Here is a 21427-nt window from a genome sequence, read left to right on the forward strand (position 1 = left end):
AGAGGATTTGTTGCTCTCTATTTCACGTGCTTTCGTGTTGCATGCATTTTTCTATTAATCTTATCTTACCATTACAAAGCTTCCTTGAAAGACACCTTGTCGGCTTCTCCTTGTCTTTATGTTTTTTCACATGATATTGTTTAATTAACAGATTAGTTTGACCAAAACAAAGTTGCAAAGTGACTTGATTTTTGTGATTGAAACAGTATCCCACATCATAATTTTGATTCATCCATTTATACAAACAGAATAATAGATAGAATTGACGTCGATTATATACAAAATTTACTGAATATTACCCGTTCGATGACTTTATATATAATCTAAATTAATTAACTATCTTGATGCCGTGTTTTATATAAAAAAATTACCAATATGATAGCAATTAAATAATTACATCTGTATATATTTTTAGAAGGATATATTAAGAAATATTAAATTTATTTTCGACAAAAAAATTAGAAAACCTATTTGATTACTTTTAGTGAAAATATTTCAATCAGTTTTTTTTTTTTTTCAAAACGAACTATTTTAGATAAGGTGTACGATGAACAGAATGAATTGCTTTATTTCGATAAGAGTTTACTAGTCACTCTAAAGAAATGTACTGATACGCGCTGAAGTCAAATTAAGGAAAATAAAAGTATTTATTTTTTTTCAAAAGAAAATAAATTTGTGGGTGGGAACTTTCTCTTTTTTGAAGGTTGACAAACTGTCAACATCAAGAATGGCAACTATATAAAGAATCAAATTCAGAATAGATAATTGTTATAATCAGAAAGTCAACTACAATTACGTTAGCAAAGTATGATAAAAAGTCAAACTGACTAATCATACAATTACCGTTAGCAAAATTGTATATAAAATAAGTGATTAATGATTAGAGAAGCCTTGGTCAAAAAAATTAATAAATTAATCATTAGAGTGACAAAGCAACTAAATATAGCATGGTAACAATGGTTAGATGCTAAACAGTACAATATTTATACGTTACATCTATTTTATTCCACGTACTTTTCCTCCCTTGTTAATTTACAAACAAATTTGATCCATGATTTTAAAAGTTTCCAATACTAATAACTAAGTACATGTATTTCAAAATGATAGTTCAATTAATATTTGTAGCACGTGTGTGTGATTATGGCACAACACAAACAAACAAACATGTTCGTACAAGTTTGTCATGGCATTTTCTTGGAAACTAGCCACCGTTCATGAACTTATACGATGAACGACTTGTCATATACTAAGATATATTCAAAACAGAAAATGTCAAAATAATTAACATGCCACCAGCTGGAATTAGCGACAAAAAGATTAATGAACGCAAGAATTGGTCATAAATCACAATGTCAAATCAAAAAGTTTTATACAATGCATATCGCAAGCTACCACCTTTAGCACAACACCGCGTTGAGCAGATTTTAATGACTGCGAATGATTCTAACACAAACTAAAACCTCCTATAAATTCACCACCATTCCACCATCTTTTTCCATCATCTTCATATTCATTCCCTCTCTTTATTCTTCAATACCAATTAGTTCTTAACTTCTCTTCAGTGTTGAGTTAAATAACAGATTCAGTTCATTGTAATTCATATTAGAACGTGACATTCATAGATGGCGCGCAGAACCTCAAGCACAGCAAGTTTTGTTGTCACTACGTTGGTGTTGTTAGCCACAGTATGTGATGCACAATTGTCTTCTAAGTTTTACGACAGTACATGTCCCAATGCACTTTCCACCATCAGAACTGTGATTCGTAGCGCAGTTTCTAAGGAACGCCGCATGGCTGCATCTCTCATTCGCCTTCATTTTCACGATTGTTTTGTTCAGGTATACATACACATCAGTTCATCTTTATCTCTTAATAACACCATATATCAGCTTAAGTCGGAACATATAGATTCATGAACAATAACTGGGAATGTTTTGATCTGCGTTGTAGGGTTGTGATGCATCAATTTTGCTTGATGACAGCTCCTCCATCGAGAGCGAAAAGACTGCACTTCAGAATGTTGACTCAGTAAGGGGATATAACGTCATCGATCAAGCAAAAACTGAGGTTGAGAAAGTGTGTCCAGGAGTTGTATCATGTGCAGACATTGTGGCAGTAGCTGCTCGTGATGCATCATTTGCTGTGAGTAACAAATTTAGCTTCACAAATGTTTGATGGTTTTTTAACTTATATAGCAATTAATCATTCATTTTTTTAATTCTTGATCAGGTGGGTGGTCCATCATGGACTGTGAATCTTGGAAGAAGAGATTCTACCACAGCAAGCAAAAGTGAAGCTACTGGTGACCTTCCACTTTTCACAGACGATCTTGACACTCTTATTTCTAGATTCCAAAAGAAGGGACTCACTGCCAGAGACATGGTTACTCTTTCTGGTAATTGATGAATCAAATTGCTTATATTTTTCTTTCACCGGTTTCAGAGTACAGTTTTTTTATATATGTTCTAATGAGTGCAGGTGCTCACACAATTGGACAAGCTCAATGTTTCACATTCCGTGGAAGGATATACAGCAATGCAAGTGACATTGATGCTGGATTTGCTAGCACTCGTCGACGAGGTTGTCCTTCCCTTAATAACAACGAAAATGATAAGAAATTGGCAGCACTAGATTTGGTGACACCTAATTCATTTGACAACAACTACTTCAAGAATTTGATTCAGAAGAAGGGTCTTCTTCACTCTGATCAAGTGCTATTTAGTGGAGGCTCTACAGATTCTATTGTGTCTGAATACAGCAACAATCCAACAACCTTTAAGTCTGACTTTGCAGCTGCTATGATCAAAATGGGAGATATTCAACCTTTAACCGGATCAGCTGGAATCATCAGAAAGATTTGCAGCTCTGTCAACTAAATCAAGATTTTGCCTTTCATTAAGCTCTTAAGAATTCGTTATTCAATGCTTTGTTGTTTCTATTTCATTCATCAATTGTATTTAATTCTAAATGTATGCATTCTTTTTGAATTTATGAAACTGAAATTCTATTTAGGTCCCATAACATTCATTCTTAGATACTGAAATGTAGCTAGGCAGACAGTACATATGCCAAATCTTAGAGAAGGAACTTAGGTAAGAAAATTCACAGAGAAAAGAAGCAGAGAAGTTTGCTTAAAATTGACAGCAACATTGCGAAGTGAAGGGTTCATCAGTGTGAGTGTTAAGGTTAATCAAAATGTTTATCAAGTTCTGCAGTTGCCAGCATATCCAACAGTGAATCCACCTCCTTGTTTTTCTCATCCTCAATGTTCATTCCTGATCCACCTTCCTCCTCTCTTAAGGCCATCACCCTTCTCCATGCTTTTTCCAAATCTCGGCTACTTTCACCTTCAAAAGACAAGCCTTTTCTAGATCCAGTTCTCCATATACGAAACTCCCTATGCATTTCTGGCAGATTCAAACTTTTTTTCTTGATTTGTTTTTTGAACCGATCACTTATCATCTGGCGACGACTCAACGCAAAAGAGGAACTGGGATCTTGACTCACGAACTTGATATCCTCCATGTTCGTCTCAGTTTTGTACACATAAACTCCCCATGAACGTAGACTCAAGTTTGTTTCACATAAAACTCGTACGTTCTTCCAATCCTTACCTACTCCAAAACCTAAATCATCCCACTCTTCCAAATTGAACAAAACTCGTAGGTCACACAACAACACATGATTCTTGGCCACACTGAAATTATGGTACCGTCTGCGTTCACCTTCAATGAATAAGTGCATTCCAACAGTTCTCCACCGACCTGGCATTTTTTTTCTCTTGGTTTTAGCATCCTCCTCACCGAACACTAAAGCTAGAGCAACAGCTGGGAACTTTATACGGGCATTGAAAATTGGAATCCCTCCCTCATTAACATGGTCGAACCATTCTGGAATCTCCCTTGTCGGCATTACCAACTCTAATCTTGTCATCTCTTTACGAACCTGTGAAACATTCCACACATCAGAAAAAAAAAAACTTACTTTTGTGTTTTCCACTCTCATATATTATATACTTTGTTATTTTCTTTTGTTATACGAATGAAATAATATGCAAATGAACTTGTGGAACTAGGTCCAAAAAGATCCCTTAAAGACCAAAATACTAAGTTGTTGGCTATGTAAATATATATATCAGTAAAAGTAGTGCTACTTAACCTGAGACCACAAGATGTTTGATGACTCCGATGTTAAGGAACTGCAGTATTTTGCATCTACTTTCTGAACACTTGACGGCAGTGCGGGAATTTCTTGAAGCTGATAACAATACCTCAGGTGAAGACTTGTCAACTTTGTAGATTCTTTAATGCATGCTGATAACAATACCTCAGGTGTAGACTTGTTCAACAAATTAATTGCAGTCAAGTGTATAATTATCAAATATAACAATAGTATGTATAAAATTATAGGTTGAACAAAGCACTTGTTTGCTCTATTTCACGTGCTTTAATTGCATGCATTTTTTCATTTTTTTTCTATTAAAATTATCATTCGAAAGCTTCTTTGAAAGAGAAATTTGGCAGGGAAAAGATTTTGGTATGGTGATGGGAGCAGAATCATTGTTACAACTAGAGATAAACATTTACTTGATGTTGGTGAAATCAAAAACAGATATGAAGTGAAAGTGCTAAACAACCAAGAGTCTCTGGAACTCTTCTGTCAAAGAGCCTTTGGAAACAGTTTTCCTGAAACAAAATATGAAGATCTGTCAAATCGTGCAATAAGCTGTTGCAAAGGCCTCCCACTGGCCTTAAGAGTTCTGGGCTCTCATATAAAAGGAAAGGATTTTGGTGCATGGTTGAAAGCATTAGAGAGATATGAAAAGAGTCCACATCGAGATGTTCAGAAAGTTCTCAGAATCAGCTATGATAGCTTGCCCTTGAATGAGAAAAATATTTTTCTGGACATTGCATGCTTCTTCAAAGGGCAAAGATCAGAATATGTAGAAAGAGTATTGGATGCGTGTGACTTCAACTCAGGAGATGGCATTGATACATTAGTTAATAAATCTTTATTAACTGTTGACAGCCAAAGTAAATGTTTGGAGATGCATGACCTGATACAAGACATGGGTAAAGAGATTGTCAAAGAGGAAGCATGGAATGAAATTGGTGAACGCAGCAGATTATGGTTTCACGAAGATGTTCTGCAAGTGCTTGATGGTAATCTGGTAAGTGACAGTGGCCAACTTTGTTTCTTGATTTTTATCATTTTCAAACATCTTAGCTTAAAAATGCGAGAACATAATTGATTTCACTTGTGATTGTTTTAAAGGGAAGTGGGAAGATTCAAGGACTAATGCTTGATCCCCCTCAAAGAGAAGAAATTAAATGTACTGACACTGTATTTGAGAAGATGAAGAACCTTAGAATTCTCATTGTTCGTAATACGAGCTTTTCACATGAGCCTAGTTGTCTCCCAAATAACTTGAGGCTACTTGATTGGAAGAATTACCCTTCACAATCTTTCCCTTCAGAATTTAACCCCAGGAAAATTGGGGCATTCAATTTAAGTAGAAGTCCTCTACTCAAACTGGAAAAGCCATTTAAGGTACTAGTGCTTCTTTTTTAGATTTCTTGATCTTACTGTATATAAACATTTGTTCTTTCAATCATCTTCTAAAACAAATGACATGATGCGGATGAATTGTTGTTGATTAAGTGATTTACTTATGTTTTGCAGAGATTTCAGCATCTGACTTATATGAATATATCTTACTGTAATATGGTTACTGAATTTCCTGATGTGTCTGAGGCCAAAAATTTAAGAGAATTGAGACTCGATGGATGCGAGAAACTGGCTACTATTCATGAATCAGTTGGACTTCTGGGTAACCTTGTTTTTCTAAGCGCTTCAGAATGCAACCTACTCACAAAGTTTGTGCCAACAATGTATTTGCCTTCTCTCGAATACCTTTCCTTAAACCTCTGCACAAAACTAGCATTCTTCCCAGAGATCAGCGGAACGATGAACAGCAAATTAAAGATTAATATGTTGGATACAGCAATTAAGAAGCTTCCAGAATCCATTGAGAAACTTACTGGGCTTAACTCTCTTGAGATGACAGATTGCAAGGAACTTCAACATATACCAAGTACTTTATTTACGTTACCAAATTTTGTCACATTAAAAGTTGGAGGATGTCGTCGACTTCGAGAGTCATTTACAAGGATCAAAGGAAGTGATTCAGTTCACCCAAAACTCGAGACATTACATTTCGACAATGCTTATCTATCAGACGAAGAAGTTCGTATGATTATGTACCATTTTCCTAACTTGAAAGAGTTAAATATATCGTGCAACCCAGTTGTGCATCTCCCAGCATGCATTAAAGAATCCACAAATTTGACAAGTCTTCACCTGAGGTATTGTCATCGCCTTCAAGAAATTCCAGCACTGCCGTCAAGCGTTCAGAAAGTAGATGCAAAATACTGTTATTCCTTAACATCGAAGTCATCAAACATCATGTGGTCTCAGGTTAACACAAACCTATGTAGTTTTCAATGGATTTGATCAAAGGACAAATATAACTTTTTTTTTTTCTGGTGACAGGTTTGTAAAGAGATGAAAAGATTAGAAGTGGCCATGCCGAAAAAGAAGATTCCAGAATGGTTCGACCATGTTAATGAGGGAGGGATTCCATTTTTCAATGCCCGTAAAAAGCTCTCGGCTGTTGCTCTAGCTTTAGTGTTCGGTGAAGTGGATGCCAAACCCGACAGAGAAATAATGGAAGGTCGGTGGAGAACTGTTGGAATGCACTTATTCATTGAAGGTGAACGCAGACGGTACCATAATTTCAGTGTGGCCGAGAATCATGTGTTGTTGTGTGACCTACGAGTTTTGTTCAATTTGGAAGAGAGGGGGGATTTAGGTTTTGGAGTTGGAAAGGATTGGAAGAGCATACAAGTTTTCTGTGAAACAAACTTGAGTCTGTGTTCATGGGGAGTGTATGTGTACAAAACGGAGACTAACATGGAGGATATCAAGTTCACGAGTGAAGATCCTGGTTCCTCTTTGGTGTGGAGTGACGACCAGATAATCAGTGATATGCATAAAATAGCAAGCAAGAAAATAAGTTTGAATCTACCAGAAATGCATAGGGAGTTTCGTATATGGAGGACTGGATCTCGAAAACACGGGTCTTTTAAAGATGGAAGTAGCCGAGATTTGGAAAAAGCATCGAGAAGGGTGATGGCCTTAAGAGAGGAGGAAGGTGGATCAGGAATGAACATTGAGGATGAGAAAAATGAGGAGGTGGATTCACTGTTGGATATGCTGGCAACCGCAGAACTTGATAAACATTTTCATCAACCTAGCAACACTCACACAGAACCCTTTACTTTGCAATGTTGCTGTCAATTTTAAGGAAACTTCTCTGCGAATCACAGTTCTGATGGTGGAAAGTGCATTGCGAATGCTAGTCCGACAGGATCGTTAGGATCAACCACCGTATTTCAGAGATATTCAGAGATATTGTCCTCTTTGTAACGCAGAACTCCATCAAGATTTATCTTTAAAATTATGGAAAATGATAAAATGACTACTAAAATTTGACTACTTTGTTACTCCCTGACGTGGCTTTTTAATTTCTGATTTCTTTTCCTTTTGAAACAATCCAAACTCTTGTCCAGCCTCTTCACGTGATGCAGTGGAGCAAGTCGGCAGTGAAGAAGGGTTCCAAGTTCCGAAAGTTCCTCGACGCCTTCTTCATTGACCGTAACTTCTTCCCAGCCATTCGCCTCATACTCCCCAACCTCGCGAGCGCGACTCTTACGGACTCAAGGAATTCGTCCTCGCCACCTCCCTCATCGACGCCCTTGGCATCTCCCGTTACTCCCTCGATGCCCTCCGACTCATCAATTGGCGTAAAAGTGGCGCCGCCACCAACGCTACAGTTGGAAATTTCGTCCTCGTCGCCATTGAGGTTAGTGCACGACGTCGTTTTGTCTGTTTTAGGGTTCTGTTATGTTGTGATGAGGTGAAAAGTGAAATGTTGTTGGTTTTGATCCAAGTGCTGCACAACAGGCAAGGGACCGCTTCAGGAGGGTTGACGATAAGGGAGTTGAATGAATTGCTTTACCGATTGGCTTCCGGTGAAAACAGATTTGTTTGTTGTTGTTGTTTACATTGAAGTTTCGCATGTGATTGTTGTAGGTGCTATGCGAGGTTGTATAAGTTCTGATAGTGGGAAAATTTTGAGAAAAAAATTGAATGAATTTCGAGACAAATGCACAAGAAATGAAGTGGATTATCATGATAATCCTGAAAGGAGTTTCTCATTTATACCAGTAAATAAATTGATTTAATATCCTAAAATTAGCTTTGAGCCTGTAATTAAAATTTGTTGCAGATATATAAAGTTGGGAATTAGTGAAAAAATATTTTTCATGAGTTCCATCCTGATGCAGAAGACTTGTTTAATGTTACTTGTGACTTAAAATTAGTTTGTGAAAAGCTAAGGGATTGGAATCATCAGCATAAGCGGCATGTTAGTTGTGATTTAAAAAAATAGTTTGAAATTTGTATAGTCTTCAATGATGTAATTAGTGTCTTCATTATTCTTTGAACTTGGGGCTTTAAATGTACTTGATACATGTTATGATAATTCTTGGTGAGAAATTAAGTGATGAGGAGGTGGAGCGGATGATTAAAGAAGTACACTCTAAGCATACAATGAATTTTTTTATTACAATTTTAATTTTATAAATACCTGCAATAGTTTTTTAGCAGTTGAAATTGATATTTTGTAATTACTGTTTCTAGTTAATTCTAATGGTATTAATCCTGTTTTAGTTTTAAATACTCATTTTAGTAGTCTTCTAGAGTAGTTTATCAAGTGGTGCAAAGGAAAATTTTAAATATTTGCATAATTTTTAGTAGTTATTTTTATTTCCATTAATCTTTTGCTATTTTTAAGTTTGCATGAATTAGTAAATAGTTTGTCATAGTTGTTTTAAGTCTATGTAGTTTTAAGTTCTGTTTTTACTGGTTTTAGCTAGTCTCTTAGGTTCATAGGTCATATTTTAGATTTCATCCTTTCTTAAATAGATAGAAGTAAAATTATGTACTAAGCCTCTTTTTGTTCTTCTTTAAAGTTGGCTACAATGTTATGTGATTTCTCATACTTAAATGGTTGCATGAAAAATTGATTTCTCATAATCTATTAAAGGAAGTGATGTCAAAGGATGTAATAGAGAAGATATCTTCTCTTTCTCTGATTTGCATGAACCAATTTTCTACAATAAGCAAATCATGTCACATTATATAGTTACTGTCATTTAATTTCTGTTAGACAAATTTAAATTCAGCATTCACATTTCTGTTTAGATATTTATTGTGAATATTGCTCATGCTGTCAAGGGCCTTACATTTCTTCACTAATGAAATAGATGTAGTATTCATACATTTCTTCACTAATGAAGTAGATGTAGTATTCAGGACCTCAAAATTTCTGTTAGTCTTGGGTTTCTAAAATTTGTTTTTGTGAATGACAGAGTTATAATCCAAAACTCTCTGATAATGGGTTGACAAAAAATGGACCAGAAGGTGACAAGAGTCATGTTTGTACAAGGGTGATGGGCACCTTTGGCTACGTTGCTCTTGATTATATTGCCACAGGTATTAAGCTTTTCAAAAATGGGTGTGTGTTGTTTGAAAAATTATTTCATAAACAGTTTAAGGAAAAAATATCCTTTATATTATAACCATTAACATTTTTTCAGTTGTGTTATAACCACTGATATTTTTTCAATTGTGTATATTGTGAAGGTGACCTAAGGACAAGGAATGACATATATAGTTTTGGAGTTCTTTTAAGCTTGAGAGAAGACGAACCTCCAATAGCGGCAACATGATGAAGACCTTTGAGAGCAAAAAGAGAAGAAGAATAGCTAAATCTAAATTTGCCACAATTTCAAGAATATCTAATTTTCCATGACTTTTGTATGTATTATTAGTATTATTAATGTATTGTGTTATCTCATCAAACACATACAAGAATAGAAACAAAATACACTTTATTAACATTTTTTTAGTTAATATGTTTTTGTGGAAATAGAAAATAATGTATTTTATCAATTAAACATGGATTTCTTTTAGTAAAAGTTAATAAATTTTATATATAAATTAACACGTAATTGGATAATCATGAAAAAAATCCATGTGTCAGCTTAGGTAGACTTGTACAAAAAGTCTTCTTCAATTCCTCACTTATTTGTTCTAAGTCGTCAAATATATTTGACAAGTTTTGTGTCATTTTTTTGAAAACCAGTCAAGTTAGTTAATTAGTTTGAATTGTTAAGTGTAATTACATGGGTGGTTTATAACAAGTACATGTAAGTTGGTGTGTACAAAAAATATTAATTTTTCAAGTTTTGGTAAACTTGTACAAAATGTCATTTTCAACTCTTCACTTATTTGCACTTGGGTCATCAGATATGTTTATTTGCACTTGGATCACCAAATATGTTTGACAGGTATTGTGTCATGTTTTTTGGAGACCAATGAAGCCAATTAATTATTTGGGTTTATAACCAGTTAAATGTAATAACATTTGTGGACCATAACAAGTACATGTGAGTTGTGTACAGAAAAAATTAATTTTACAAGTTTTGGTAGACTTGTGTAAAAAGTTCTTTTCAACTCCTCACTTATTTGTACTTGGGTAACTAGATATGTTTGACAGATCTTGTGTCATTTTTTAGGAGACAAGACAAACTAATTAATTAGTTTGGGTTCATAAAAAATTTATTGTAATTACATTGATTGTCTATAACAAGTACATGTAAGCTGGTGTGTACAAAAAAGATTAAGTTTACAAATTTTGGTAGACTTGTACAAAAAGTCATTTTTAGCTTCTCACCTATTTGCACTTGGGTCACCATATATGTTTGATATGTTTTGTGTCATTTTTATTGGATATCAGTGAAGCCAGTTAATTAGTTTGAGTTCATAACTATTTAATTGTAATTACATTGGTGGTCCATAAGAAATACATGTAAGTCGGTGTTAAAGAAACAATTAATTTTACAAATTTTGGTAGACTTCTACAAAAAGTTTTTTTTAGCTCGTCATTTATTTGCACTTGGGTCACCATATATGTTTTGACAGGTTTTGTGTCATTTTATTTGGAGACCAGTCAGGTCAGTTAATTAGTTTGGATTCATAAGTAGCTAATTGTAATTTGTAATTACATTGTTGATCTATAACAAGTACATGTAACTTGATATATACAAAAAAGATTAATTTTGCAAGTTTTGTTAGACTTGTACAAAGAGTCTTTCATAGCTCCTCACTTATTTGTACTTGGATCACCATATGTGTTTGACAGATTTTATGTTATTTGTTTTGGAGACCATTTAAGTCAATTAATTACCACTAAGCTTCAACGAGTAATAAATTCAAGAGAACCAACGTTTAGGAAATTTTTTTTGGTAACACTATCCTCCCTGAAAAAGAAAAAACTGAAAATTGTTATAGAAAGAACATCCCATTTTCATTTTACAAATAACTAAAGATTCCAACCATAAATACTTGGCTTTGCAAATATGCATTCCAAGTACTGATTTGACATTTGACCATTAAAAACACTTGATTTACTTACAAAATTATTGAACCACTGGAACTTGGCATTTTAAAGCACAGGCCAGCATTATATTTCGTAAATTTGGCAAGACTTGTTGAATAGCTCGTTTATGCTCGAAAGGCAAAGCTGGGAGTGCCCATTGTCACTGAAAAATGAATAGCAGGAGCTGGTTAAACCAAAAAGAAGCACAGAGACACCAAGAAGAAGAAAAAAGAAATCTATGCTACATTTGAACCAACGCTGTTCTCTCCTTTCCAAGCTTGCAGGTTGGGGAGAATGAGATGAACGATTGAGAAGAAGTTACGGTCAAAAGGCGTCGAGGAACTTTCGAAGGTTGGAGCGCGTTTTCACTACCGACTTGCTTCATTGTATCCTTATGAAGAAACTGAATAACAAGCTGAGTTTAGATTATTCTAAAAGAAAAAAAAAATTAAAAATTAAAAAGCCACGTCAGAAAATAACAAAGTAGTCAAATTTTGATAGTCATTACATCATTTTCCTAAAAGGAAAATATTTCAGATAATAAAAGAACCATAAAATATTTAAAGTGCGTTTTACTTCTATTTATTAAAATATTTGATGTAGCGGACAATAATGAAAAATAAAGAAAGATAATGAATATGAAGAGGGTGGAATGGGGGGAATTTAGAGGAGGTTTTGGTTGCGTTAGAATCATTGGGAGTCACTAAAATCTGCTACAACGCGGAGTGTGCTGAAGGCGGCTTGCGATATAGATTGTATAAAAGCTTTTTTATTTGACACTGTGATTTATGACCAATTCTTGCATTCATTATCCTTTGATGTTATGTGCTAATTCCTGCTCGTGGCATGTTAATTATTTTGACATTTCCTGTTTTGAATAAATCTTAGTATAACAAAACTTTGCATGAAAAAAAGTATTCTTGTATGACATGTTCTTCCTCGTATATCATGAACGGTGGCTAGTTTCCAAGAAAATGCCAGAACAAACTTCTACGAACAGGTTTATTTGTTTGTATCGTGCATGATAACAGATACCTGCTACAAATTGAATTATCATTTTGAAATAGTGTGTCAGCATTAGTTATTAGTATTGGAAACTTTTAAATGATCAAATATATTGAATAAGGAAAATAATTTTTTAACTCATTTTTTTATTATTTTTAACTCACTACACTCATCATTCTTAAATTATGTATTTTAATTTTTTATAATGATGTGATGTAGTGATTTAAGGATATGAGAGTGGTAAATTAAAAATAAATTAAAAAAATAAGTTAAAACATTATTATTCATTGTATAATTTGTTTGTAAAATAAGAAGGAAGGAAAAGTGCGTGGAATAAAATAGATGGAACGTACAATTAAGAAAATAAATAAATAAATATTTTATTTGACCAGGGTTTCTCTACTAAAATTCTTATTACCTCTCTCTTAGGCATAAATATTGTACTGTTTAGCATCTAACAATTAATCAATTTGATTTTTTTATATATACTTTTGCTAACGGTAATGGTACGATTAGTCAGTTTGACTTTTGTATACATACTTTACTAACAATTGTAGTTGACTTTTTCATTATAACAATTATCTATTATGAATTTGATTCTTTTTTAGTTGTGATTCTTGATTAGGGATGTCAAAAATGTCCGTATTCACGGGTATCCGCGGATAAAACCCGCAATGGATAGAAAATGGATATTAAAAATGGATATCCGCTACCCGCGGGTATGGGTATTTTTGATACCCGCATTTTAACGAGGCGGGTACGGGTATCATAGTATCCGTACCCGTGGATATCCGTACCCGTTAAATTTTAATTCACAAAAATATCCTTATATATATATATATATATATATATATATATATATATATTAGTAAAAAAATATTATGATCTAATATTTTCTAAGCTGCACATCTTATCTTCTTCTGTCTTCATTCTTCCCGCTTCAAATATTGGTACGTTGTCTTCTTTTAAGTACACCTCTTGACATTCTTCTCTTTCTCTTCTTTGAAATTGGGCATATACATCAAATCCTATATAGACAGTGACGTTTATAGTATGCTTGTTGTCAAATAATGGAATAAAAATAAGAATACTTGGCACGTGGCAGTTGGGATTTATTATTTGATTATTTTTCAGAAATCAATCGGAGAAAGTGGACTTGTTGATCAAAACACTAATTAAAGAATTTTCATCGTGTTGAATGTCATTTTATATCTATTTTTATAATTATTTGGACTTGTATGAACATGAGTTTGTTTGAACTTTATTTAAAATTATGACAGTGATGTATTTTATTTTAATTTATAATTACATATTTATTTTTTAAATAATTTTGTAAATACCTGTAGATATCTCCGTGGATATCCACGGGTACCCGTGGATTTGAAAAAAATAGACGGGTACCCGCATGACGGATACCCGACAGATATGGGTACGGGTACGGGACGAATATTTATCCAGCGGGTAGGGTACGGGGGAGCTACTATCCGTACCCTACCCGCCCCGTTGACATCCATATTCTTGATGTTGATAGTTTGTCAACCTTCAAATAGGAGAAAGTTCCCATCCACAAATTTATTTTCTTTTGAAAAAAAATAAAATTATTTTCCTTAATTTGACTCCAGCGCGTATCAGTACATTTCTTTAGAGTGACTAGAAAACTCTTATCAAAATAAAACAATTCATTATTTTCATTGTACCTTATCTAAAATAGTTCGTTTTAGAAAAAAACATGAAATATTTTCACTAAAAGTAATCAAATAGGTTTTCTAATTTTTTTTTTGAAAATAAATTTAATATTTCTTAATATATCCTACTTAAAATATATACAGATGTAATTGTTTCATTGCTATCATATTGGTAATTTTTTATATAAAATATGGCATCAAGATAGTTAATTAATTTAGATTATATATAAAGTCATCGAACGGGTAATATTCAGTAAATTTTGTATATAATCGACGTCAATTCTATCTATTATTCTGTTTGTATAAATGGATGAATCAAAATTATGATGTGGGAAAAATCGAGTCACTTTGCAACTTTGTTTTGGTCAAACTAATCTGTTAATTAAATGTCATGTGAAAAACAAAAAGACAAGGAGAAGCCGACAAGGTGTCTTTCAATAAGATTAATAGAAAAATGCATGCAACACGAAAGCACGTGAAATAGAGAGCAAGAAACCCTCTGTTGACAAATAAATTGCAATTAATGGATCAAATAATAACTTGGCAAAGCAAAATTGAAGTAATCGAAACTCCGATTTTGGGTTATAGTATAGCCATAGTTATAGAGTTGGTCAACTCCTACCGCGCCATCAACTCACAAAAACACGTTGCAGCAGATAATAGTGACCTAGCCAGCTTTTGCACATTACATTCATTTCACTATGCCAATTTCTCACACAACCAAATCATGCCCTATAAATTCACCACCATTCAACCCTTTTTTTCATCATCTTCAATCATTTTCTTTCTTCTTAAGCATCATTCACTTCCTTTCTTCTTTTGAGTGTTAGGTTACACTTATACATATTCGATTCTTATTTAGCCTTCCAAAAAACCACACAAATTCATGGCACATAGAAATCCAAGTATCACTATAGGTTTTGTTGTCACTACGTTGGTGTTGTTAGCCACAGTATGTGATGCACAATTGTCTTCAAAGTTTTATGACAGTACATGTCCCAATGCACTTTCCACCATCAGAACTGTGATTCGTACTGCAGTTTCTAAAGAACGCCGCATGGCTGCCTCTCTCATTCGCCTTCATTTTCACGATTGTTTTGTTCAGGTATACAAACCCATTAGTTTATCTTTATCTGTTAATAACACCATATATAAGCTTAATTTGGAACATATAGATTCATGAACAATAACTGGGAATGTTTTGATATGCGTTGCAGGGTTGTGATGCATCAATTTTGCTTGATGACAGCTCCTCCATTGAGAGCGAAAAGACTGCACTTCAGAATGTTAACTCAGTAAGGGGATATAACGTCATCGATCAAGCAAAAACTGAGGTGGAGAAAGTTTGTCCAGGAGTTGTATCATGTGCAGACATTGTAGCAGTAGCTGCTCGTGATGCATCATTTGCTGTGAGTTACAAACTTAGCTTCACAAATGTTTGATGGTTTTAACTCATATAGCAATTAATCATTCATTTTTTGAATTCTTGATCAGGTGGGTGGTCCATCATGGACAGTGAATCTTGGAAGAAGAGATTCTACCACAGCAAGCAAAAGTGAAGCTACTAGTGACCTTCCACTTTTCACAGACGATCTTGACACTCTTATTTCTAGATTCCAAAAGAAGGGACTCACTGCCAGAGACATGGTTACTCTATCTGGTAATTGATGAATCAAATTGCTTATATTTTTCTTTCACCGGTTTCAGAGTATAGTTCTTTATATATGTTCTAATGAGTGCAGGTGCTCACACAATTGGACAAGCTCAATGTTTCACATTCCGTGGAAGGATATACAACAATGCAAGTGACATTGATGCTGGATTTGCTAGCACTCGTCGACGGGGTTGTCCTTCCCTTAATAACAACGAAAATGACAAGAAATTGGCAGCACTAGATTTGGTGACACCTAATTCATTTGACAACAACTACTTCAAGAATTTGATTCAGAAGAAGGGTCTTCTTCACTCTGATCAAGTGCTATTCAGTGGAGGCTCTACAGATTCTATTGTGTCCGAATACAGCGAAAATCCAACAACATTTAAGTCTGACTTTGCAGCTGCTATGATCAAAATGGGAGATATTCAGCCTTTAACCGGTTCAGCTGGAATTATCAGAAAGATTTGCAGCTCTGTCAATTAAGTCAAGTTTTTGCATTTCCCCCTATTTTTTATGCTCTTAATAATTCATTATTCAATTGTTTATTGTTCCTATTTCATTCATCAATTGTATTTAATCCATTCAAGCAATCTTAAGTTATTTCACAGATATTATTGCCGCAATCAAATGAGTGTTCCAAACAATTAGCATTCTAATCTTGAGTTTCATAAATGCATTATATGATCAAGGAAACAGTTTTACTACAGGGGATCTAGCACTATTCCTTTAATTTCTCTACTTCCCTTAAAACAATTATATATGACATCAATCAACTATTTTAACATGATCTAAAATGTCATGACAACAAAAATCATGAAAAAGAAAGTTGATTACTGGTGAAATCTACAGCTATGTTAATTATTTCACTAAAGTAATAAATAATAAAGAAACTGAAATGTAGCTAAGCAGATAACATATGCCAAATCTTAGATAAGGAACTTACTTAAGAAAAAGCCAGAAAAAGAAGAAGCAGAGAAGTTTCCTTAATCCACCCATTTGCTTCTTTGAGCATGACATAGATTCCTGCATTTTTTTTCCTCTTTTGTACATATATTATTCTAAAAAGGGCTGCTATCATTCTTTGCTTGCATTAATAAAAGATATACATTCTTTTTATTCTGTGCTGCATCAGAATTTAAATTATTCATTTCAATAAATCCCTATGTAGAAGTCCGAATTTATTTCCTAAACCTTTTTTTGTATGCATTCAATTTCTAGTCTGGCATGAAAAATGCTATCGGAAATTTCAAGCTAGCACATCGGAAGGATGTATGCTTTTAATTATCTCAATAATAAAATATGATTTTTGGTGTCTCGTGAATCAGGAATTAGGAAGACAAATATATGAATGAAGGAACTCATGGCACATTTTCAGTATTATGTAGGGCCACACACACGTCTTTATATATATATATATATATATATATATATATATATATATATATATATATATCATTTTAGAAGTTTAAGATGACATGAATTATTGGTTTCTCAGAACTAGCCAGCTAGTCATTGATAACGTTATAATTTCTTGTCTGAGCCCTTTTCCGAGAATATTTGACAAACGTAGTTGGCACTACTTGTCTAAGCGTCTTGAACAGTCGCTTAGCGAGATGTCGAATCATCTTGTAAAGTGGAAACTGCATTCTCCAAAAAAATGCCACAGGAAAGAACACAGCACAGCAAAACAAAACAGAAGCCCATTTCTGGTGATTCTCCAACCGAATGGTCAGCAAAACTGTTGCACTGAATGTGAGCATCGTGCACACCAACGAGAAGAAGAGAGAGGCAAACCCTAAGCTCAGTTTCTGCGGCAGAGACCTTCGGAAATCCCAAAGCTCAAACGGGGATGTTAGGATTGACAGAAACATCACCACCGATGCCAGTGAACTCACAAGTGCCACAACATCCGTCACAGTGTAGAACAGAAACACTCGAGAACCAAGAAACAAAGGCGTGCCATTGTTCTGATTAGTGCCACCTGGGATGGTGTACGCCGCCGCAAAAACCACCGTGGCAACAAGAACAGCCACGGTCGAGCATGACTGTGCCGTTTCCTTAATCCACCCTTTTGCTTCTTTGTGCATCTCTCGATGCTCCATTTCCAACACATCCTCCGCCGTTAGCCCGTCTTTGTCACAGTGCATCAGGTAGTATGTTGGAACAATGTCTTTCACTCGCTGCACACTCATACACACCACAGATTCAAGTACTAATTCATTCACTATTTCATTGCATGCATTAAAGGATAAACGGAAAAGGGTGTAATGCATTAATATAGGAACTTACTTCGTACCAGCGCAACTCGTCTTGGAGTTGGAATGCAACACCGGGTAGGTGCTGCTCTACGTAAAACTCCATTCTCGATATTTGGTGCAAGAGAGTTCGACCTTCTGCAGTTATCCGGAATATCAATGATTTGAATGCGGAATGTTTCCTTAGCATGTTGAAGATTTTCAGCTGACGGTGCTTCACAGCCATGTGCAGAACGTTGTGTTCGTCCTGGCTAACGTGACAAATGGCCTCCGGAAACCTGTCAATGATTTTCCCAACGATTTCCACGATTCCTGAGCCAGCTGCCATGAGAAGTGGCGTGTAGTTCTGAGAATGGGGAAGACTTGTTGCGGTGGTTATAGGTCTGTAACTTCTAGAACGAGACATTTCACTGTTGGTCTTGTGCATCTCCTTCGTGTAGTGAAGGTGTTTTATCCTGTCTGATTTGGAGGAAAGAACCGGCAATACAATCAAGGGTTGAAAGTTTTCGTGAAACGAAATCTGCCATGAAAAGTCCTTCTCCACTAACAACTCAGACAGATGCTCTACTAATTTATGCTGCTTCTTTAGTTGCCATATGCGTCCAATCCCATCGAATTCTGCACATGCATGATCATGCAGAAAACTGATCAAACAGAAACTAACTATAAGACACAGTTAATCTGGTTTGTTTTGTCAGTAGTTGACAGATGTTTGAGGATGAGACAGTCTTACCTATGTTAAATCAGATCGCATGACAACAAAATAAAATATAACATCTGTTAATAATTAAAGCTAGCTGTAACTTGTAACCTTTAGCCAGAGTTCTCCAAACAGCATAGTTGATCCTCGAAAGAACTGCAAATTTGTGAATTTTTGTCACACTTGTGATTTATATTCTTGACCTTAAGAAACAATTTTCTTGACCAGGAGTACCTGAACTAGGAAAATTGTTCTTCTCTTGTTGGCCACTTTCTATATCGTTCCTTTGACGTGTGTAGTCAGCACTGCCATTTTCATCATCATCATCATGGATTTCATATCCTTCCTCCGGAAGCACTGTGTCAGCCAAATTTCAATCCATGAGAACCAATTCATGTTGTGTGTGTGTCTCTATATACCCATTGTATTCAAAAGTGAAGTGTGACCTTTGAAAAAATTGATTGTAACATAATATATGTGGAATTAGGAAAATGGAATATTGAGACAGAGAGATGTACTGCTATATATAAGGTTCTTCAGTGTTCCCATGGTAGGGGCTTGGCTCCTAAACACAAGTGGCATATTGGATAGAAGTTGAAGACATGTCATTCCATTCATATCCTTGTGTTGAGCTAGTTTTTCATCCATTTTTAACAACCAGATAGCAACATCTGTACCAGAAAGAGAGAATCAACACCCTAGTCACTGTCTTATGAAAAAAGTATTCTTCTTTATTCTTTTCATGGTTAATAGTGAGTAGTAGATAGAGACATAGAACACAAAGTGAGAGATGTAGGTACCAAAAAACTGTCCAAGAATGCTTGCATGAAGAATGGAATATTTGTCAAATCTAACAAAAAGCCTTCTTATGTCACCCTCAGCATGTTTGGCCATATACTTGAGCATCTTAAGCCTGCCAAGTTTAGCAGCTCTAAAGAGAGGGGTTTCACCTGAGTCATTTACGATCTCTAGCAATGGCACCCTTCTCTTTTCTTCTGGTATTTCTTCTGATATCTCTTCTGGTGCAGCCTCATTCTGAAACTTCAACACAACACCAGCCATCTCCATCGTAGTACAGAAGATGATCTCATGGAGAAGGGTGTTATTCACACAATTCCCCTTCCTCAATGCATGCCACCTCTCCTTCTCACTCAGCATTTCCAACAACTCACGGAGAAGCCCTGGATTGTTGGAACGTGTTGCAATGTGAATCGCAGTGTTCCCAAACAAGTCAAAAGGCTCCACCAAACGCTTTGTGTCTTTCTCCAAGATTTTCTTGAACATTCTCCAGTTTCCACTCCTTGCAGCTCTTTGAGCGCTTATCGTTGTCTCATCAAACTTCAACACTTCTCCTTCTGCCATTATTTCTTTCTCTTTCTCCATTGTTCCATGCAACAATGCCTTCAACTCAAGCACTCGTTATATATGTATGTACTTGCTAATGCAAACTCTAGTTAGATAGTTGAATGCGTGCATTTTGATTTAGTTTTGAAATGATGTAATTAAGAGGGTTTATCATTATTTATACATGTTTGTGCGATTCTTGATTACTTCCACAAGGAAAGTTTCCTGCACTCTTTCTCTCTTTTGTATATATATTATTCTAAAGTGTTGTCATCATCATTCTTTGCTTACATGAATAAAAGATGGAAAATTGTATTTTTACTATCATTTTTTACTCCCATCATTTATTTTTTTGACGTGGTTTACTTTATATCATTGATTTTTTAAAATAAAAAGATAGTAATATATTAATTAATAACTTACATTAAACCATGTAAAAGAAATAGAAGATAGAAGTAAAAAATAGAGTCATAGGATCATTGACTAAAAGATATATATATTCAGTAATTTTTTTATTCTGTGTTGTATATCAGTTTTATTGTTTTCTCTTATATTTGAACGCAGAAAATTCAAGTAGAGATTAAATTTGTTTCAGATATGAAAAGAGAGTTTATTTGATTGAAAATGATAACACGGGCAACTTTACGAATGTCTGGAATCTATTTTTCCTCTCCACGTAGTGGCTGTTTGTGATTGAGAATCAATGTCTTAATGTCTTTCTGCTTTAAACTTTTTACTAATCCCTGCATCATTTTAAAATTAGGGGAAACTTTAGAATTTTAATGTGTCTTAATGTCTTAATCCCTGCATAATATTTTAGTAATTTTAAATTTGGAATCTAGTTAACAAAAAGTTACATAAATGGGTTATTTATGGTCCCTGTTTTTAGCACAAGGATCTTTGTTCTACTCCTTTTAGTCTCTATAAAGAGAAAAAAAAAAAAAAACTAAGGTCCTTTATATCACTTTTAACCTCATTATTTTCGTCATTCCCAATCACAATATATATTTCCAATGATTATTAATTAGAAAATAACCCAAATAATTTGTTGTCAGAGTATAAGTTATCTTTCAATTCCTTCTACAAATTAACAAAATTTCTCATTCATAACAGGTCAAATTTTGTAACCTTAGTAATTGAAGTAGTAATATTAAATAATCAATCTCAGGTTTCATAATTCAGAAATGGATATTGGAAAACAACCAAAAGATTATA

General features: G+C 34.5%; 6 protein-coding genes across 10 annotated transcripts; 4 read left to right on the forward strand and 2 right to left on the reverse strand.

The window, feature by feature from the left end:
• Positions 1-1472: 1472 nt before the first annotated feature.
• Positions 1473-3004, forward strand: LOC114169253 (lignin-forming anionic peroxidase-like). Its single transcript, XM_028054310.1, has 4 exons — positions 1473-1838; positions 1951-2142; positions 2230-2395; positions 2479-3004. The coding sequence occupies exons 1-4, from the start codon at positions 1623-1625 to the stop codon at positions 2874-2876; spliced, it is 972 nt and encodes a 323-aa protein (XP_027910111.1). The 5' UTR covers positions 1473-1622; the 3' UTR covers positions 2877-3004.
• A 153-nt stretch (positions 3005-3157) lies between these two features.
• On the reverse strand, positions 3158-4896 carry LOC114169254. The gene is made up of 2 exons (XM_028054311.1): positions 4159-4896; positions 3158-3945 (listed from the first exon to the last, which is right to left on the reverse strand). The coding sequence occupies exon 2, from the start codon at positions 3931-3933 to the stop codon at positions 3187-3189; it is 747 nt and encodes a 248-aa protein (XP_027910112.1). The 5' UTR covers positions 3934-3945; positions 4159-4896; the 3' UTR covers positions 3158-3186.
• A 468-nt stretch (positions 4897-5364) lies between these two features.
• LOC114169250 lies at positions 5365-7380 on the forward strand. The gene is made up of 3 exons (XM_028054306.1): positions 5365-5550; positions 5683-6477; positions 6553-7380. Exons 2-3 carry the CDS (start codon positions 5704-5706, stop codon positions 7363-7365), a joined length of 1587 nt encoding a protein of 528 aa, XP_027910107.1. The 5' UTR covers positions 5365-5550; positions 5683-5703; the 3' UTR covers positions 7366-7380.
• A 152-nt stretch (positions 7381-7532) lies between these two features.
• On the forward strand, positions 7533-9792 carry LOC114169255 (DNA ligase 4-like). 5 transcript variants are annotated; one of them, XR_003600870.1, is made up of 4 exons: positions 7533-7924; positions 8013-8093; positions 9495-9618; positions 9769-9792. XR_003600870.1 is itself a non-coding variant. In XM_028054313.1 (4 exons), the coding sequence occupies exons 1-3, from the start codon at positions 7644-7646 to the stop codon at positions 9500-9502; spliced, it is 357 nt and encodes a 118-aa protein (XP_027910114.1). In that variant the 5' UTR covers positions 7533-7643; the 3' UTR covers positions 9503-9618; positions 9769-9792. The 5 variants fall into 5 exon arrangements, 3 of the variants coding, with proteins under 3 accessions (XP_027910114.1, XP_027910115.1, XP_027910113.1); XM_028054313.1 differs by having other exon boundaries at positions 8026-8093; XR_003600871.1 differs by lacking the exon at positions 8013-8093.
• Positions 9793-15029: 5237 nt separating this feature from the next.
• Positions 15030-16519, forward strand: LOC114169252 (lignin-forming anionic peroxidase-like). The gene is made up of 4 exons (XM_028054309.1): positions 15030-15361; positions 15474-15665; positions 15751-15916; positions 15999-16519. Exons 1-4 carry the CDS (start codon positions 15143-15145, stop codon positions 16394-16396), a joined length of 975 nt encoding a protein of 324 aa, XP_027910110.1. The 5' UTR covers positions 15030-15142; the 3' UTR covers positions 16397-16519.
• An 875-nt stretch (positions 16520-17394) lies between these two features.
• Positions 17395-20355, reverse strand: LOC114169248. The gene is made up of 6 exons (XM_028054304.1): positions 19669-20355; positions 19387-19539; positions 19103-19225; positions 18980-19024; positions 18203-18786; positions 17395-18093 (listed from the first exon to the last, which is right to left on the reverse strand). Exons 1-6 carry the CDS (start codon positions 20249-20251, stop codon positions 17419-17421), a joined length of 2163 nt encoding a protein of 720 aa, XP_027910105.1. The 5' UTR covers positions 20252-20355; the 3' UTR covers positions 17395-17418.
• Positions 20356-21427: the final 1072 nt, after the last annotated feature.

This window comes from Vigna unguiculata, chromosome 11 (assembly GCF_004118075.2).
Source record: "Vigna unguiculata cultivar IT97K-499-35 chromosome 11, ASM411807v1, whole genome shotgun sequence".
NCBI lineage: Eukaryota > Viridiplantae > Streptophyta > Magnoliopsida > Fabales > Fabaceae > Vigna > Vigna unguiculata.

Bases quoted from the DNA above. Each gene is read 5' to 3' on its own strand.
- LOC114169253 (XM_028054310.1), top strand. From the start codon at position 1,623: ATGGCGCGCAGAACCTCAAGCACAGCAAGTTTTGTTGTCACTACGTTG. The intron at 1,839-1,950 runs GTATACATACAC...TCTGCGTTGTAG, and splicing joins TTCACGATTGTTTTGTTCAG to GGTTGTGATGCATCAATTTT. The intron at 2,143-2,229 runs GTGAGTAACAAA...ATTCTTGATCAG, and splicing joins CTCGTGATGCATCATTTGCT to GTGGGTGGTCCATCATGGAC.
- LOC114169248 (XM_028054304.1), bottom strand. From the start codon at position 20,251: ATGGAGAAAGAGAAAGAAATAATGGCAGAAGGAGAAGTGTTGAAGTTT. The intron at 18,787-18,979 runs GTTACAAGTTAC...ATGCATGTGCAG, and splicing joins TTGGAGAACTCTGGCTAAAG to AATTCGATGGGATTGGACGC. The intron at 18,094-18,202 runs GTAAGTTCCTAT...ATGAGTGTGCAG, and splicing joins ACGAGTTGCGCTGGTACGAA to CGAGTGAAAGACATTGTTCC.
- LOC114169250 (XM_028054306.1), top strand. From the start codon at position 5,704: ATGAATATATCTTACTGTAATATGGTTACTGAATTTCCTGATGTGTCT. The intron at 6,478-6,552 runs GTTAACACAAAC...TTCTGGTGACAG, and splicing joins CAAACATCATGTGGTCTCAG to GTTTGTAAAGAGATGAAAAG.
- LOC114169252 (XM_028054309.1), top strand. From the start codon at position 15,143: ATGGCACATAGAAATCCAAGTATCACTATAGGTTTTGTTGTCACTACG. The intron at 15,362-15,473 runs GTATACAAACCC...TATGCGTTGCAG, and splicing joins TTCACGATTGTTTTGTTCAG to GGTTGTGATGCATCAATTTT. The intron at 15,666-15,750 runs GTGAGTTACAAA...ATTCTTGATCAG, and splicing joins CTCGTGATGCATCATTTGCT to GTGGGTGGTCCATCATGGAC.
- LOC114169255 (XM_028054312.1), top strand. From the start codon at position 7,644: ATGCAGTGGAGCAAGTCGGCAGTGAAGAAGGGTTCCAAGTTCCGAAAG. The intron at 7,925-8,025 runs GTTAGTGCACGA...GCTGCACAACAG, and splicing joins TCGTCCTCGTCGCCATTGAG to GCAAGGGACCGCTTCAGGAG.
- LOC114169254 (XM_028054311.1), bottom strand. From the start codon at position 3,933: ATGACAAGATTAGAGTTGGTAATGCCGACAAGGGAGATTCCAGAATGG.